The 18,901-nt window shown below is 41.0% G+C and overlaps 1 protein-coding gene across 1 annotated transcript in view; it reads left to right on the plus strand.

Annotated features, from left to right (window-relative positions):
- Positions 1 to 18,286, plus strand: part of LOC310631974 (spermatogenesis-associated protein 7-like) — a gene marked incomplete at its 5' end in the record, with an annotated part of 41,274 nt that extends 22,988 nt beyond the window's left edge. Inside the window, 6 exons of the mRNA XM_083348780.1 lie at positions 975 to 1,348; positions 1,484 to 1,544; positions 7,957 to 8,003; positions 10,772 to 10,849; positions 12,878 to 12,932; positions 18,152 to 18,286. Coding sequence (XP_083204906.1) covers positions 975 to 1,348; positions 1,484 to 1,544; positions 7,957 to 8,003; positions 10,772 to 10,849; positions 12,878 to 12,932; positions 18,152 to 18,253 — 717 coding nt within the window. The 3' untranslated portion in view covers positions 18,254 to 18,286. The remainder of the gene's footprint in view (positions 1 to 974; positions 1,349 to 1,483; positions 1,545 to 7,956; positions 8,004 to 10,771; positions 10,850 to 12,877; positions 12,933 to 18,151) is intronic.
- Positions 18,287 to 18,901: the final 615 nt, after the last annotated feature.

Below are 18,901 nucleotides of genomic sequence, written 5' to 3' on the forward strand. Positions count from 1 at the left end.
GCTATTTATATTGGAGATATTTGATTTTAAACACAGGAAAAACTTGTAAAAGCAATTTCTTCCTGGACTGTGGAATGAAAGAATTTGATTTTCCAGCTATATTTTTAACAATTAAATCTGCTATACAGGTAGTCATCAACTTACAACAACAATTGAGCCCAAAATTTCAGTGGTTAAGTGAAACATTTGTTAAGTGAGTTTTGCCCCATTTTATGACATCTTGCCACAGTTGTTGAGCGAATCACTGCAATTGTTAAGTTAGTATCCTGGTTGTTAAGTGAATCTGGTTTCCCCATTAACTTTGCTTGTCAGAAGGTTGCAAAAGGGGATCACATGACCTTGGGACACAACAATGGTCATAAATATGGACCAGCTGCCAAACATCTTAATTTTGATCACATGATTATGGGGATGCTGCAAAAGTCATAACTGTGAAAAATGGTCATGACTCACATTTTTCAGTGCTATAACTTTGAACAGTCAGTAAACAAACTCTTGTAAGTCGAGGACTACCTGTATTTATTATCCTTTATAAGATTACAGGCATATGTCTCTAGAGCAGACATGTCAAACACAAGGCCCGGGGGCCAGATCCGGCCCGCGAAGTGGTTTCATGTGGCCCGCGAAGCCATCCTGGCAACAGTGAGGGAACGGCCCACACTGCCTTGTCCCTGGCCCAGAGACCCTCCTTCTGTCAGAGACCCTCAGATCTGTCCCACTCCTGCCCAGGCCCCCATAGGCAGCCTTGATGCAAACGATGTAGAGCTGGCCACGCCCACCCAGTAGGCCATACGCACTCTAGCCACGTCCACCCAGTAGGCCACGCCCACCCTGGCCATACCCACCCGGCCCCCTGAGGGCAACCGCAATGCTGATGCGGCCCTCAATGAAATTGAGCTTGACACCCCTATTCTAGAGTGAAAATGGACAATTACATTTTTAAAATGTTTTATCTGTTTTTCCTAAATTCTCAGCGGTTACCAAATCACCTGAATTTGGTTTCACGAGGAAGATCGTCTCCTTTGAGAAAAGAGGAGCAGCAGCCTATTCAAGATTCAATCTTATCTCGTACATACAGAAATGCAGTCCAGCCACATACTTTACCTCTTTCCTTGTCTCCTGGGAAGTTGGATCAGATTCCCCAAAAAAAGAAGAAAGTTACCAGTGGAGATCTACTGGACACACATGCTGATTGGTTTGTGGAAATAAAGCAGCCTTTTACCCCAAAGCTCTTAAAATCAGCAAGCAAATCTTTTCTTTCAAAATATAGATATTATAATCATCCGTGCAGGAAGAAAAGTCTTTCTCCTCATACACAATCACACAAAAGATCAAAAAATGTTTACAGGTAAAGTGTTTGTCAGCTTATTATCAACTGGTTTACAAACAGTTGGTGAAGCTGAACCAATCTCAGTTTCAGACAAGTACATTTTAAATTGCCGTCAGTGTTGCTGATATGTCTTATTGTTTTTTCATCTTCCAGGTCTACGGACAACGAGCATCTAAGAGCTTGTGCAGATGACCATCCATGCCATCCACTCAAGGTTGCTATGTCCTCCTCAGTAATGGATTAAATTACACAGGCAGTAACATTCATAAATATCAACAGTACTATTAACATGTATTGCTCAGGTTTTTTTTATTTATCCATAATGAAGTTTGAATCCTCTACCCACACGCATTAAAAAAAAGGTCTCATTAGATTCAAGGAGGCTAATTTCTGAGAAGACACAAATTAGATTGTGTTGTGAATAATGTTATTTGATTCTTCTAAGTAAAACTAGTTCTGAAAGCAACTTAAAACTGCACTTCTTTGGGAAACCTAGTATTTCAGAGTGGATAATGACAGCAGTGTTCTGTGACAGTACACCTAAAATTACAGAGCTGCTTTGAAAACACATTGTTTAAAAACATATAAAAGTCATAACACAATCCAGTGCAGAATTTTCCCTCTTAAAAGAAAATGTAAAAACATAAATAAGCTGTTTACGAGTGTAGTCAGAAATTGTGCAGAAGAAACACACTGTTATTTTGCTTCTCAGAAAAAAGCTGCTTTACCTTTAAAAGCAATTTTTCCTCAAACACATGCAGAATTAAAACTTTCATAATTCACAGATAGTATCTGTGATTGTAGTCTAGCAGCAGATGTGCAGAGTTGCTTTAAAGGAACAAGAGAGCACAAGTCTGAAATTAACATTTCCCTTTTTCATTTGCATTTTGGTCGTTGCAGCATTGCAGCAGCCACAGAAAAAGGGAACAGTTTGAAAAGCGATAATTCAAAGTACTTCATTGGACTATTTAGTATCAAATGTGAATTCATATAACATTGCCACAATAATTATTGTGTCTCTTCCCACTACATATTAGCCTTGCTTGTATTGTGTTTTTGCAAAACATCAGCCAAGCACCAGATGGTGATCAGGAGACTCATTTTTCCCTGCTTCTTAATAAGTAGAAGCCATGGTGGCAAAAGAGACAGTTTATATCTGCCACCTCTTTTAGAAGCCAGAGAGTTTTGCACTGTCATTGAAAAAAACGATTAGGGATTTTCAGATTTTAAATCTTAAAATCAACACTTCATCACTCATTCGAAATAGCTACCCAGCGATCTACCCCAGTTACTGACATTTTTCATAATTGTTATTTTCAAGAAATGGTATAGGGTTTCTTGCCTTAGCAGGGGGTTGGACTAGATGACCTCCAAGGTCCCTTCCAACTACTTCTTCTTCTTCTTCTTCTTCTTCTTCTTCTTCTTCTTCTTCTTCTTCTTCTTCTTCTTCTTCTTCTTCTTCTTCTTCTTCTTCTTCTTCTTCTTCTTCTTCTTCTTCTTATTATTATTATTATTATTATTATTATTATTATATTATTATTATTATTATTATCATTATCATTATCATTATGAAAAAAGCAAAAGATATCAATTGTACAATATATACTTCATTCTGCTATTACAAAATATTTTGTTCCATCAATTTTTCAGTGGATTAGCTGGGGTTTTGGCTTAACCTGATAGCTTAAAATAAAGCAGAATATGGTCAGAATCAGTGTGTGTGTGTGTGTGTGTGCGCGCGCGCGCTTTGTAGTGATGCCTAATTGTTACACAACTCAAGGCAGCACATAGAACAAGTGAGGAACATAATATAACAGTAAAAAAAAACCAGAAATCACAATCCAGAAAAGAAAGAATGCAGCATATTAATGGGTTCTTCTTGACTAAGGGCCTGCTGAAAGATCCATGCTTTTATGATATTTGTGTTAGATCAGGGGTCTCCAACCCCCAGCAACTGGGCCACATAAACAAGCAAAAGCCCCATCTGCGGGATGCAGGCAGCACACAAAAGCACGCCCTCTCCAGTCCGCAGAAAAACCTCTCTCCACATAACCGGTCTCTAGTGCCCAAAAGGTTGGGGACTTCTGTGTTAGACAACAGATTTTCCATGTGATCACAAAAAAACTTTATTTGTCTTTAATTTGAGATGGCGTTCACATCTGAGAGTGTGAAGCCTTTCTACCAATCTGGTAAATAATCAGCTATTCCTGGCATAGGATGTATTCAAAAGAAATGTTTCTTTCACTGCAGCAGCCAATATCCAGATAAGCAGGGATTAGCACTAGGCCAGGCATGTCCAAAGTCCGGCCCGCGGGCCATTTGCGGCCCGCGGGGCGGTTTAATCCGGCCCTCTAACAGCCCTCCCTGCTCTGTGCAAATGCGGCCCTCCCTTCTGATTGAGGGTGGCAAGCAGAAGACTGTCTGCCGCAGGAGGGCATTGAGAGGGCCGCATCCTGACGTCACTGCCCAAACTTGGAAGACGAGCGGCGCAGGCGCGGGGCGGGCCTGGCGGGACTCACTGCCCTACTACAAGTGCATCAAGTTCGCGCTCTCGCCGTCCTCCGTCTCCTCCTTTCCCGGAGGTAAAGCTAACAACTGCGGCTGCTTGCTGCTGCTGCTGCTGCTCCTCCTCCTGCCGTATTGACTCTCTGCTACCCATTCCGAGAGGTGCGTGCGCACCTCCCCAAACCTGCCGACGTTTGGGGAGGTTTGGGGAGGTGCGCGCTGGGGAAAAGGCCGGGAGAGAAGGGGGTCCGGGCTGGGGGGGAGGGATGGGGTGGGGAAGGAGGCTTCCCGGGCTGGGGGGGGAAAGCAGAAGCGAGGGATCAGGACTCCTCCCGCTTGGCTGCTGCCGCCGCCGCCACCACTCCTACGGCCGCCGCCTGCTCTCTTGGCTGGTTGCTTTCCGCTTCTCTCCCCCCCGCCTGCCCTCCTTCCTGCCTTCCTCCCCTCCGCCTCGCCTTCCCCGCTCCCGCATTTTCCCTCTCCCCGCCTCGGATTCAGGGTGATTCCCCGGGAGAGGGCGATGGGATTCTGGTGAGCTTTAAAGCCTTCTCGGTGGTCTCCGGCACGGCTCAGGAAGCGTTTCTGCGCCGCCCGGACGGAGCCTTTGCCTCCTTCCCTCCCCCAAGCAAGGCGTCCTTTTTCAAGTTGCAAAACCAAGCGGGGTGAAGCGGGCTGTCGGGAAAGACATTCAGGAGGGTCCCCCTGGAGAGGAGCGGGAGCGGGAGAAGGAGGAGGAGGAGGGAAAGGAGGAGGAGGAGGTGATCGACTCGCCCAACCCAGTCCGGGCCGGCCAGCCCCGTAACGTCCGAGCTCGCACCGCGGGCGGAGAGGCAGGAAGCCGAGAGGAAGAAGACCGCCAGGAAGCTGCCTCTGCAGCCGCCGCCGCCGCCTCCTCCTCCACCGCCGCCGCCTCTGTCTCTGTCGCCGCCGCTACTAGGAAGGCTGCCGGTGCTGCGGCCGCCTCCGCCGCCGCCACTGCCTCCTCCGCCACCGGGGCCTGACCCGGGGTGTTGCTGCTGGATCGCGCTCGTCCCCGCCGCGAGTCTTCTTCCTCTCGGCTTCCTGCCTCTCCGCCCGCGGTGCGAGTTCGGATGTTACGGGGCTGGCCGGCCCGGACTGGGTTGGGCGAGTCGATCACCTCCTCCTCCTCCTTTCCCTCCTCCTCCTCCTTCTCCCGCTCCCGCTCCTCTCCAGGGGGACCCTCCTGAATGTCTTTCCCGACAGCCCGCTTCACCCCGCTTGGTTTTGCAACTTGAAAAAGGACGCCTTGCTTGGGGGAGGGAAGGAGGCAAAGGCTCCGACCGGGCGGCGCAGAAACGCTTCCTGAGCCGTGCCGGAGACCACCGAGAAGGCTTTAAAGCTCACCGGAATCCCATCGCCCTCTCCCGGGGAATCACCCTGAATCCGAGGCGGGGAGAGGGAAAACGCGGGAGCGGGGAAGGCGAGGCGGAGGGGAGGAAGGCAGGAAGGAGGGCAGGCGGGGGGAGAGAAGCGGAAAGCAACCAGCCAAGAGAGCAGGCGGCGGCGGCCGTAGGAGCGGCGGCGGTGGCAGCAGCCAAGCGGGAGGAGTCCTGATCCCTCGCTTCTGCTTTTCCCCCCCAGCCCGGGAAGCCTCCTTCTCCCCCACCCCATCCTTCCTCCCCCCTCATCTCGCGGCCTTTTCCCCGGCGCACACCTCCCCAAACCTCCCCAAACATCAGCAGGTCTCCGGACGGCGGCGGCTTGGAGAGGTGCGCGTGCACCTCCGCCCTTCGGAAAGGTGCGCGCGCACCTCTCGGAACGGGCGGTGCCACTCTCCATTTGGAGAGGTGCACACGCACCACTGCCCGTTCGAAGAGGTGCGCGCGCACCGGGCGGTTGGGAGCCGCAGGAGACGGCTCAAAGAGCCGCATGTGGCTCCGGAGCCGCGGGTTGCCGACATAGTGAAAACTCAGCTGCCAGTTGATCTTAATGTTATAAAATGAAAAGTATGCCATTTGCAATTAACTTGGCATAAAATAATTCATTTGCATTTAATTGCAATTGTTCAAAGAATGTTCGGAAAAATGTTCGGCCCTCCAGCATGTTCACTTCATCCAATCTGGCCCTCTTTGAAAAAAGTTTGGACACCCCTGCACTAGGCAAACAATCAAGGAGAAAACAATGCTGTAATCAAGGAACTACCAAGGAACAAACCACACCCCCATCAAATTGGCAGGGCAAGCTATGGGGTATAAACAGAAAGTAAAGCTATATTCACTATCACTGATGATGTTACATACTTGGGTAATGATATGTTTGCAAGCAAACAAGTTCAGAGAGCACCAAGCATGCAACAGTTTCACCACAGGGAGGAGATGGGATTTTTGACTCCATATGTATGTGACCAAGAACATCCCTCCCTTATAAACAGGACTTTTTTGTCATAGAACGCTCAGAACGGAGTTCCGGCACCTTTTTGGATGGAACCTTGTAGGGTAGGCAAGGCGGGTTGTATGACATGTGTGAGTTCCGGCACCTTTTTCTTTTACAAAAAAAGCACTGCTTATAAGAATGTGTGTTCTGTGTCTGGAAGGCAGACAACTATGTTGTGGAGCTTGTTTCCCATTGCTAGTTTCCCATCGGCAGAACTCTTTTATCATTGCACTTTCCAGTTTCCAACAAAGATTCAAACATGGTGGCCTCTTGGTTAATCACTATTATTTTCACTGGTATTTAAAAGGAGCAAAAAAGTGTGCTTTAGTAGCTTTTCAGATTCTCCTAACACCAACCATTCAGATTTTTTTAAAAAAAAAAACAAACCCAAATCACCAGCGGAGGTGCTGATTGTGTTTGTGTGTGAATTTGAGGATCAGCAGCAATGAAATTGATTTCAGATCAATGTTAAACTACTTTTGTCAGACAGAGGGATAAAAATAGTGGCGTGGAAGTGTCCCTAATTATATCCTGTCAGACACGGTGTGTAAAAATATGCAGGATTACTGCAGAAATCCAAATTGGATTCATAGTGGGTGTACAAAAGGAATACATGCAGATACAGATAAAGTATGTGAATATATATTATATATTCTGTCTTTTAAGAGCTAATTTTGTTGTCCTGCATCTGAAAAAGACCATGTCTCATTCTCAAGTGTTTTCCTTTTATGAATTATTAAGGCCTTTTCAGAGACACATTTTGTGCCTTATGATCTTGTCCATTCAAACTGGGAATTTTTTTTCCAGAAAAGCAAATAATAGTCAGCCTAGCACACATGCTCAAACTGTAGTTGCTGTGAAGCTAATTAATGTGAGCTACCTATATAAAAAGGGACGTGGTGGCTCAGTGGGTTAGGACGCTGAGCTTGTCGATCAGAAGGTCGGCAGTTTGGTGGGTCAAATCCTGAGTGCCGCATAACAGAGTGAGCACCTGTTACTCGTCCCAGCTTCTGCCAACCTAGCAGTTCGAAAGCACGTAAAAATGCAAGTAGAAAAATAGGGACCACTACGGTGGGAAGGTAACAGCGTTCTGTGCGCCTTTGGTGTCTAGTCATGCCAGCCACATGACCACAGAGACGTCCTTGGACAAGTGCTGGCTCTTCAGCTTTGAAACATAGATGAGCACCGGCCCCTAGAGTCGGAAACAACTAGCGCACATGTGCAGGGGAACCTTTACCTTTACCTATATAAAATGGTAGATCTGTGCAAGGTGACCTAGACTTGTGACGAAGAGACTGGTGCTGCAAAGGTGATGTGCTTCTCTTAATTGACATAAAGAGGGGACAGAATTTGTTTATAAAAAGGATTTTGCATTGCCTTGAAGCTTATTGTTATTTCCTACTTTTACTTTGCCAAAGCCAGAAGAGCATTGATCCTGACATTGCATCTCTAGGCAGATGCCTCCTTGAGCTTTGACAAGGGCAGCTGCAGAAGACAAAGCTGTGTATTCTCTCGCACACTTTGTCAACACTTGGGGTGAATGAAGAGTGACCCATCCTCTGTAGCATTCATTAAAACTTTGCAATGCAGTGAAGTAACATGGCTGCTTTAGAACAGATATTCGCCAAAGCAAATACCTTTTCAATGATTTGCACAGCCTCAATATAAAGCAATGAATGAGATAAAGCAATTGCTTATGCCATTTTCTTTGTGTTTAAAAATTATAGAAACATTCTGGGAACTCAGCTGCTATTCAAACACTTCTTCGTGCAAAGTGAGTTTTGCATTTATTTTTAATAAGTGCTGATCGGTGTGCAACTAAATATTAAAATTGTTGCTGTATGAAGAGAACTCCTTTGTAATAATCTAACAAGGCTTCTGAATGACCCAGGCAAAGGTTTATCTAGTCTGGCTTCTTCTCTTTTATTGACAACCAGATGCTTCTTAGTCTGGAAGCAGGATAAATGATCTGTCTATGCAGTAGTGGGATTCAGCTGGTTCACACCAGTTCGGTAGAACCAGTAGCTTAATTTTACTGAGTTTGGAGAACCGGCTTAATGCACAGAGCTTCCAGAAATCCAGTCTAGGCGTCAGAGGTCTGGAGGACACCTCCCAGGCCTAGAACGGCCTGCCAGAAGTGCATGGATGCTGTTATGTATTGGGCTTGTGGTATTACACCACGTGCGTTGCTGGAGGAGCTAACAGCTTTCCAGCAACCCAGACAGGCCATCTCCAGTCCTGCAATTGGTCAGCCCCAGGCGGCAAGCGTGGGTTCAAACCTATTGACTGCCACCTAGGGGCTAGGCTAGATATTGTGGCTGGGTGCGGCCCAAGCCCCAGTACAGTTCCAGCAAGAATAAAAGAATGAGTTTCCCTGTACTCCATCTTGTGTCATCATTCCTGCTCACCAGAGCCCACGACTTAACAGATGCCACTTCTGGAAGTTCGTTCTAGATCTCAGAGGCCTGAAGGATTCCTTCTAGGCCTAGAACAGCTCGCTGGAAGTGCATGAATGGCATTTCTGGAAATCTGTTCTAGGCCTTGGAGGCCTGCACGAGGCTTCCCAGGCCTGCATCCAATAAGAGAACTGATTGTCCAGGTATTTAAATCCCACCACTGTGTCTATGATAATATTATCATCTCAATGATGAGAGCAGGTGATATGCAAAACCCACAATATCAACTAGGCATTCCATGCAGGTTACCCACATCTCTTTTGCAGTCCTCGAAATAGATTTGGCCATGGTTTTTCTGCAGGGTGGTGTTAGAGCAGAGCACTCTTTGCCATTTTCTTCCCTGCTTCTAATATGTCTGGGAAAGTTATTTTAAATCTCTGAAGAACTGTAGTCAAGATGATGGGATTAAAAATCTTTTTAAACCACATTGGAATCAGTGCTGATTCACTATCACGCTATGCCATAATGTAAGTTGTTAGGTTTTGCCTTAATGTAATGGATTTCTGACAGTGGTTGGGTAACTTTTTGATGTTTTGTGAACAGCACAGATGTTGCACTTGGCTTTGAGGCATAACAACACCAGATTAGCTGATTCTTTTTAAACTGACTCAGGAGATAGTTTGCTTATTCCCCTTCATTTTAAGCTTATTTTAGGGCATACTGAACAAGTTTTGTATGTTTACATATCATAATGATGTGAAACTCTTTTTTGTTCCTTGTGATTAAAAAAAACCACTGCAGGAGGTAAAAGAGAGATTTCAGGGGATATAGCTACAAATCTATAGCTTAATGATATTTATGATATGATGCAACTATGACCCCAAAAATCCTTCATTTAACACAGTGTGAAGGCAGCTGTGCATTTATAACATCCTTGACAATCTCCAGACATGTGAATAGGTCTCTTGAATACAGTGACAGACAATATGGCTCCATATGTTGTTGTTGTGACTCAAAATTCATTCCTTTGTACTTGCATCCTGCTGTCTGACACAGGAACATATGCTGCAGGGTTTGTGTAATAATATTATGACATGGGTTTTGCTACATTCGCTCCTATGGACAGTGGATAGGTGGACTCCAACTCCCAGAATTCCTAACCAGCATGATTGTTAAAATTCTGGAAGCTGAGATCTACTCATCTGGAGGGTAGCAAAGTTGAGGAAACCTACATTAGAGTCATTAGACTGACTTTCAGGTAATTCATTTCAACAATATTTGCCAGTTTTGGATCCTAAAAAGCTTGCAAGTATGTATCCGAACTATCAGCCAAAATGTTGGAGGTGTGGTGGCGAAGATGCAACGTATTTTCATATATGGTGGACCTGCAAAAAGGTTAAGGCTTTTTGGATAAAAATTTGGTGGAATATGCAGAAGATCTTTAAGCAAAGGATAAAGTTTTGTCCGCAATTGTTTTTGTTGGGCATAATTACAGATGCTACTGTTGTGGACATTAAGTTGATGTTGAACTTAATTACAGCAGCAAGACTTTTAATAGGTCAATATTGGAAGAAGGAGGAACTGCCGACTATAGAAGAATGGACTCTAAAGGTTTCTGACCTGGCGGAAATGGCAAAGATCTCGGCTTACCTGAAAGATCATTCGCAAGAACGTTATATTATGGAGTGGAAAAAATGGATTGATTATATCCAGAACAAATATGGGACTAAAAAGTTTCATTTAGCATTTGAATAAGTCTTCCTTTCTTTTTTCTTTTCTTTTTCTTTTTATATGTATATTAATATTGCTTGTAGTTATCTTATATGAGCAAGAGAGCGATAGATTTAATAGTTTATTGTTGTTAGCATATGGATGTTTATGATTGTTTTTTGTTTTTATACCTTGTACTTAGCTCTGGGAAGTCCGGGGGGGAGGGGGAAATGGGGGGGAGGGATAGGGAGGGTTAGGTAGGGGTGGGGGGGAGGGGGGATTGTTAAAGATAAAATGTACTGTAAAACTTTTCAATAAAAAAAAACAATATTTGCCAGTTTTAATGTAAGTTGTAGGAAGAAAAGAATGATTAAAACATGAGAGCTGCTTTTCTACAGATATACCTGTTCTTATTTTTGTCTCTTTGTTTTTTAAGAAATGAAGAGTTGAAGTACCTGCAGTTGCTTCAAGAAGTTACGAATTATATTTTGCTTAAAAGTTGTTACTGGAAGAAGTGAGTCAGATATTTTTTAAAAGTAATTTATTTCTGTAAATAGTATGTAAAATATGTTCTCCTAAGATGAAATATTTTCTTCATGTTGGGTCTAAATTGGAATAAATTGGCAAAGATTTCAATAGATACCGTTCTTTAATTAAAATCACAATATGTAAAACAATCCAACAGTAAATGTAGGACAGTCTAAACAGATTCTAACAAAGCACTGTTGTGTCTTTGTCCCAACAGAAATAATACAATTCTTGCTTCAAACTTTCTGTCAGCAAATTCAAATGATTCTTCCAAGATGCTGAATGCTTTAATTGCTCCTTTGTAGATGCTTGTGCTCTAACAAAAGAGCAATGGTGGCAATTTGCAGTTTAATTCATGGCTCTGCCATGTAAAATTCTGATTCCCTTGCTCCTTACAATCCAACTAACTTCATATATCAGTTCAATTTATCTTATTCAAAGAATAAGAACCCATTGTTATAATGCAGCTTTCCAATAATCAGGTCCCCAATAGGGCAAGTCCAATTTTTCTCACCCCTCTTTCCTGGAATGATGATGATTCTTTACAAGGCTAAACCAAGTTACCATGAAAGTTATACACGTAAAGCAAGACAATGCCACACATGTTTGACACTTCTTACATCAATTCCAACATATGTACATGTGATTAAACATAAGATGGAAAATACAAACAGTGGAATGTGTTTCAAAGTTTTAAGTTGTTTTATTACATACTTAAAGAACTCATTTGACTGAAGTTATCTAAAATAGCATTGTGTTAGTATCAGGATGGCTAATATTACTGCAGTACCTTTAGTGCATTAAGCATGTGGCAAAGTAAAATATATTCCATTAAAAATATAGCTATTGATGATAAACTTACTTGTTTGGTACATATCCCAACTTTCTGTGTGGAGGCACTTATATCACAGAACATAAACAAAACCCAGGAGAGATGTTACGTCTAATCAAATGGTCTTAAAAATGGGTGGACGACATTCCATGAAGTGGATGTAATTGGTAATGAAAACTGCTTGCTAATATAGATTAAAGAAATTATTTTATCTCCCATCATCTTTCGTTGCACATGGTAGAGACAATAGTTTCATTAGGCTAAAGGTTGTTCTGTATTGTGAAGATGCTTTTGGTATAAACCATTTTTTATTCTTCTGCTTACAATGCAACGCTTTATAAACCATCCCAATCACATTTACTATTTTCTGGAACTTTTTCAACTGCAACACCAAAAGTTCAGGAAGCAATACTGACAATACATTGGAAGAACACAATGTCAGGGAAGGTTGTTCCAGTTATCATAAAAGTAGTTATTCCATGGTGCAAACTAAATAAATCATCAACATTTGGATTCTTGTGCTTTGTTGAGCAGAACAAATAGGGCTGTTTCAGAAAATTTAAATTCCTTTCAATGCTACACATTTTTAATTTTAAGATCAAATGTTAGAGAAAGTAATAGCTCAACCATAGCATTGATAATTGTTTGAATGCTCTTTCATGTTATGCATTATTTATGCATATGCATTCTTTATAAATATGTAATTATATATTTGATACATATGTATTAAACATGTATGCTCCTTATACGTATAGAAGGAATGTTTAAGTTAAAATGTGATGGCTTGAAACAAGATTGTATATGTACTTTACATCCAGATGATGTGTTGCTGAGTGAAGTTCAGTAAATATTAGATATATTGCAGCAACATACATGGCTTATCCAGTGAGGCTTATCAGTGAGGCAAATATGAGTGGGTTGTAAGTATATACACATTTATCTTGGTGTAAATCCTATTGAATTGAAATTAAATTATCTCCCTTTAGACATATCACTTTAAATGATCTTTGATCCTTTTTTTAATGGGGACAGTTTTATCTTTGGATAACAATAATATGGAGATTCTTAGGTGACTCTGAAGATCTAGCAGTTTGTATTTTTAAGTGCCTTGAAAACAAAGTAATATCTGTGTTATTATTTTATTGATGTAGTTTGTTTTCTTTTTCTTTCTTTCCCCTTAAGGTCATTAGGTGATATAATTCGGATGCATATTATCAACAGGTGTGACCTTGATGAGGCAAGTAATACTCATAACCACTGCAATGTATTACAGGAATAGTCTTATGCATGTCTAGAAAAAATATATTACAGTATTTAGGCTGCTACACTTTTAATTAGGAGAAGAAACTCAGGTGCCAAAAGCTACAAAGAAATGAATTATAGGGGTAATAAATTCAAAAGAAAAAAGGGGGAAATATTTTCATATATCTCCAAAGTACAGCTAAACAAAACAGTGTTTGATTGAGTAAGTAGAAATCTGCATTCCGGAGTAGCCAAATGTGAATCTTTCTTGCAACAAAAATTTGGATTTGTCGTTTATGCCATTTTATCCAACAGATAATGTCAGATAGAATGTTTAACTCTCCACTTATAAGAAATGGATCCTTTCATACATTGTTAAATTGTAAACCCAGGGGGAAAATGCTCAACTTCTCCAAGTTTCAAAGTATCCTCTTTAGCATGAACTCTGTACTGAATGGTTCAAAGCACATATTGAACAAAACTAGTGACAGTTGCATATTCCAATGGAAATACAAAATTGAGTGTGTAGGTGATAATTCTTTTTTAAAAAAAATTATTGCAAACTTTATTATTTAAAACTTTGGACAAAATGTTAACGGTCTGACATTCCTTCTTGTCTACATCATTTTTGTATTTTATACATATATATACATTTTATGTACATATCATTTATATACAATTATACAATATTCTATCTTATCAACCATCTTATTCTAATAATGTGTGAAATCAGCACCCTGTATATCTCTCTTTAGACCTTCTTTTCTGTTCCCACCATAAGTAAAACTTATTCCAAATTTTGTAATAATCTGACTGATCCTTATTTTTAATTTCCATAGTTAACTTGTCCATTTCTGTGCACGCCCAAATTTTATTTATCACTTCACTCTCATCTGGTATTTCACTATTTTTCCATTTCTGGGAGAACGTCATTCTCGCTGCTGTGATGATGTGTATCGTTATATATAACTCTTCTTTGGTATATTCCTCTGTTGTTATGCCAAATAGGAAAAATTCTGGTCTATAATCTACTCTCCGTCCTGATATTTCTTCTACCCATATCCATATCCTTTGCCAATACTTTTGCATCTTATTGCAGGGCCACCAAACATGAAAATAAGTACCTATTTCTTCAGAACATTTCCAACAGCTAGGGGATATAGTTTTGTACATCTTAGCTAATCGAGCTGGAGGGAGATGCCACCGGTAGAACATTTTATACAAATCTTCTTTATAAGCTGAGGCCAGCATTATCTTTTTATTTCTATCCCAGAGAGTTTCCCATATATCATGACCGATACCGTGTCCCAAATTTTTAGCCCATATCAACATTGGTTCTTTAACTTGTTCCTCGATCATTTTATACCCCAATAGCAGACTATACAATTTCCTTATTTGTTTCTCATCTGGCCCCAATAAGATTTTATCCAATGCAGTTTCTTGAATATTTATCCCCCGCTCTTTCTAATCTTTCCCATATCGTGTTTGTATCTGTAAGTAAGCCCACCATTCCAATTTTATCCCTTGTTCTTCTAGTTCCTGTCTGGATTTCAATTCTCCCACATCATTTGTAATATCTTTGTACGAGATGCTATTTTCCAAACTGAACAAGTTTGGATAAACTATCGCCTTGAGGGTAGACAGCCAGACTGGTACTTTAATGTAATTTTGTTTTCTAATTTTATTCCAAATTCTGAGTAGCGCTTGTCTAATCCAAAGTTTTTGAAAATGTTGATATAGCCCTTGTTTTTCATTCCATGGGAATGCGTGCCAGCCTAATTGCAAATCATGGCCTTCTAAAATTAATAACCTTTTATTCTTTAAAATTATCCATTCTCTAATCCAGGTTAGGGCCGCTGCATGGTAGTATGTTTCCCAGTCCAGCAGTCCTAACCCCCCATTTTCTTTTGCATCCTGCAAATGTTTCCTTTTAATCCTCGTTTTTTTCCCTTGCCATATAAAATTTAGTGTCGGTTTGTTCAGGTTCCCAAATTTTTTTTGATCTAATTGTATAGGAATATTTTGGAACAAGAATAGGATTTTAGGTAGTACATTCATTTTTACGACAGCAATTCTCCCTAACTGTGAAAGACTCAAGTTTCCCCATCTTTCCAGGTCTTCTTTTATTTGTTTCACTATTTTATCGTAATTGTCTTCTTTGATTAAAGTACATCTGGCCGTAATAGTAATTCCTAGATATTTTATCTTCTTATTTGTATATCCATAATCCTAGCCAAATTTTCTTTCTGTTTATTCGTCATATTTTTAACAATCATTTTAGTTTTACCCTTATTTATTTTCAGCCCAGTGGCTTCACCATATTTATCTAGTTCTTCCAACAGTTTCAGTCCCGATTGTTGTGGATCCTCCATAATAAAGATCAAATCATAACGGGAGAATGTAAGATGCAGGCAGGAACAGCGTACTCTAAACGTTTCTGAGGCATCTCTGCATAATCTGCATTTGGAGTCCTGTCTAGTGTAATTGACTCCTGCAGAATAGTGCTAGTGCTTGTTCTTCTGTAGCCATGAACCTCTGTGCTGCCTTTTGTTCCAGCTCTTTCCAGCCACTGTAGGACTTTCCAATTCTGCAATGTCAGTTATCAATTGATGGTATGTTCTGAGGCAAATACCAAGAGATCTTGCCCAGCCATGGCACTTCCCATACTTGATCTTCCACCCATATCTGCTGCTGCCTCAGGCATTATCTCAGCAGCTCATCTTTGGGTGCCATCTTATTCCTGGATGCTCTGGGTTTTGTCCAGGACAGTAGTACATACAAATATATTTCTTCTATTCAATTGTATCTGATTCTCAGAGACTGCCTGCACAAGTCTCTGAAGTTTTCTTGATAAGGTTTTCCAGGCGTGATTTGCCACTGCTTCCCTCCTAGGGCTGAGAGAATGTGACTGACCCAAGGTCACCCACCTGGCTTCATGTCCACGGCAGGACCAGAACTCACGGTCTCCCAGCTTCTAGCCTGATGCCTTAACTACTAATTGGACCAAAAACTACTTCTTTTGCTAGAAGTGTTGCAATGTTAATATGAGAAAAGAGGATGTGTTAAATACACATGGAACAATTTTGCCAAAAAGATTTAATTAGTGTTATCTGAAACACATACTTTTTGGAGGATGGACTCCTTTGAGCCACCAAAGGTGAACAGCTGTCCTCAGCCTAAAAAAAGTTACATATCTCAGACTTTAATTTCAGAAAATCTTACCTAAATTGGCCCAATGTTTATCAGTTCCAGAGTTTGGTTTCCAACTATCATCACAAAGAATTAAGGAACTAATTCTCTGTGACCAAGAGAATTAATGGAATTTGGAGAAACTTCCTAACAGTGAGAACAATTAGGGCTTGGGGCTGCCCTTGAGGACCACTCGGAGGCTTCAACTGGTGCAGAATGCGGCCGCGCGAGTTGTGATGGGGGTCTCCCGATACTCCCATGTAACACCTCTACTCCGCGAGCTGCATTGGCTTCCGGTTGCCCTCCGGGTGAAATTCAACGTGCTAGTGATGACCTATAAAGCCCTACATGGCTTGGGTCCGGGATATCTGAGGGAACACCTGCTGCCGGCATCAAGTTCCCTTCGTCCAGTGCGCTCCCACAGGGAGAGTCTTCTCAGGGTGCCACCGGTAAGAGATTGCTGGCGGGTAACACCCAGGGAGAGGGCCTTCTCAGTGGGGGCACCTGCCCTTTGGAACCAGCTGCCAGTGGAGCTGAGGACTGCCCCCGACCTCCGTTCATTCCGCCGGGGCCTGAAGACCTGGCTCTTCGAGCTCTCTGGCCCAGGCTGAGGATTAATTTATTTTAATTGGGGTTTTATTTATACAGGGATAAATTTAATCTTTTTTAAACTTGGTTTTTAACTTTTGTATTTTTGGTTTTTAATTACCCTGTAAACCGCCCTGAGTCCTCCAGGAAAGGGCGGTATATAAATGTAATAAAATAAATAAAATAAATAAACAATTAATCAGTGGAACAGCTTGCCTTCAGAAGTTGTGGGTGCTGTATCACTGGAGTTTCTTAAAGAAGAGTCTGGATAGCCACTTGTCTGAAAAGGTATAGGGTTACCTGCTTGAGCAAGAGGATGGACTAGAAGACCTCCAAGGTCCTTTCCACCTCTATTCTCATTGATTGAGATGTTTCTAGGGGACACATCTATTTGGTCATTTCTCCTACTGCTCTTTTCTTTCCTGGGAAGAAAAAAAAAACCCTACATTTTTTATTGGCTTGCTGAAACACTAGCTTTTAGAAAGCAGGTTTTGTCACATAAACCTTGAAGACTTAAACTTCCAAAACTAATTAGGCAAAAGAAACAGCTATAAACTATATTGGCATTCTTGATCAGCTTTCTGTAAAATTAGAGGTTGTGTGAGACTTAACCAGATTTTCTATAAAATCTAAGTAATTGCAGAATAATTGGATGGTAGAGTGAGTTTCTGTGGGATCACTGTAATAGAATGGGCTATTTTAGCAACTGTAATGTTCAGACAATAATGTAAATAGCATTCAGTAGACAGTACAAAATCTGTTAAAGAACAATTGGAATAGAATTTGGGTTAATTTCTACAGATTATGGTACTTGGCAAAAATTACTTATTAAAGGCAATTGATTTGTAATGGTACACTTTTAAGGAGGGTGAGGGCCAAATTTGGTCTTGAACAGCATGCTGAGAGCCACATTCCGAAAAATGTACAGGATATGAATAAAATAAAATTTACTTTAATTGAAAGCTGATAATAAAAACACCTTTTTGAGTTTAATCAATTTCATCTTGGTTCACATTAAAAATGATAAATCTTTCCAGCCTGTATCTGGTTACAGCTGGACATTCCTGCTCTAAATTACAGAGGTCCTAGACAGTTCATGTACTTGACACTCCTCTTTACTCATGTCATTGGAGTAGAAAAGTACTAGAAGTAAACAAATTGCAGCCTCCTTAGAGAGAGGAAAAGAAGTAGAGAAGAAAGTTACATTGCACATCTCTGGTTCATTATGAGCTACCACATTGCATGAGATATAATGACATATTTGGACACTAGGAGCTCTTTAGGTTGAAATTGTGCCTGTGCAGGATATATTTCTAGAGAATTAGTCTGACTTAAACATTTGGATATAGCTATAGTAATAATAAACAGCCCTAAGAGTCCAATTTTTAAAAATCTCTCTCTCTTTTCTTCCCTTTTTCCCTTCTCTACTTTTTAAAGGTAAAAATACAAAGAATTTTTCAAGCCCTGGAGGAAGATTTGAACATTTACACTCATCTGCCTGATTCTTCTGAGTTACACTGCCTTGAAACATGGGAATAGTGGCTTTTATATAAATTATACATAGGCCTATCTATAGTCTTCTAAAGTATTGTATTCAAACAAGAGTAAAGATTTCATAATAAGCATAGGAAGAAGTTTACTATGCTGAAAGCAATTTAGATAGTACAATAAACCTTATTTAATCTGCTAATACAAATTGGACTTCTCAATTCATCTAGGCACAAGTATTTTTGTAGTCTGTATATTAATGAGGTTCTCAATTCTTATGAATACCAATCCTTCTATAAGGAAGTAAGGCACCATCCTTTTTGATACATAATTGTATTAAATAGCTCACAATAAGATACTTACAAACCTACTTCCCCTGAATACAGAATTAGCATATGTTGACTGTAAATATCTAGACGGCAACTTGGAGACTTAGAGTTTTCTGTGTCTCTTTGCTGCCATCTATTGCTCCTCCATATTTTTGCAGTTCTGGAATTGTAACTCATGCAACTTATCTCAAAAGAACATAAAGTTTTATTTGCTATCTAATGGTCTGTCCAGACTTTTGAAGTCTAGCATTGTCAGCCCTACCAGAACAACCATCTCAGATATTAGATTGTGAGATCAAGTAATAAATGTATAATTCAGATCATCTTTATCTGGCAGTATTCATTCATTGTTCCTTATTATTTCATTGTT

The sequence above is a fragment of the Vipera ursinii genome, assembly GCF_947247035.1.
Source record: "Vipera ursinii genome assembly, chromosome: 1".
NCBI lineage: Eukaryota > Metazoa > Chordata > Lepidosauria > Squamata > Viperidae > Vipera > Vipera ursinii.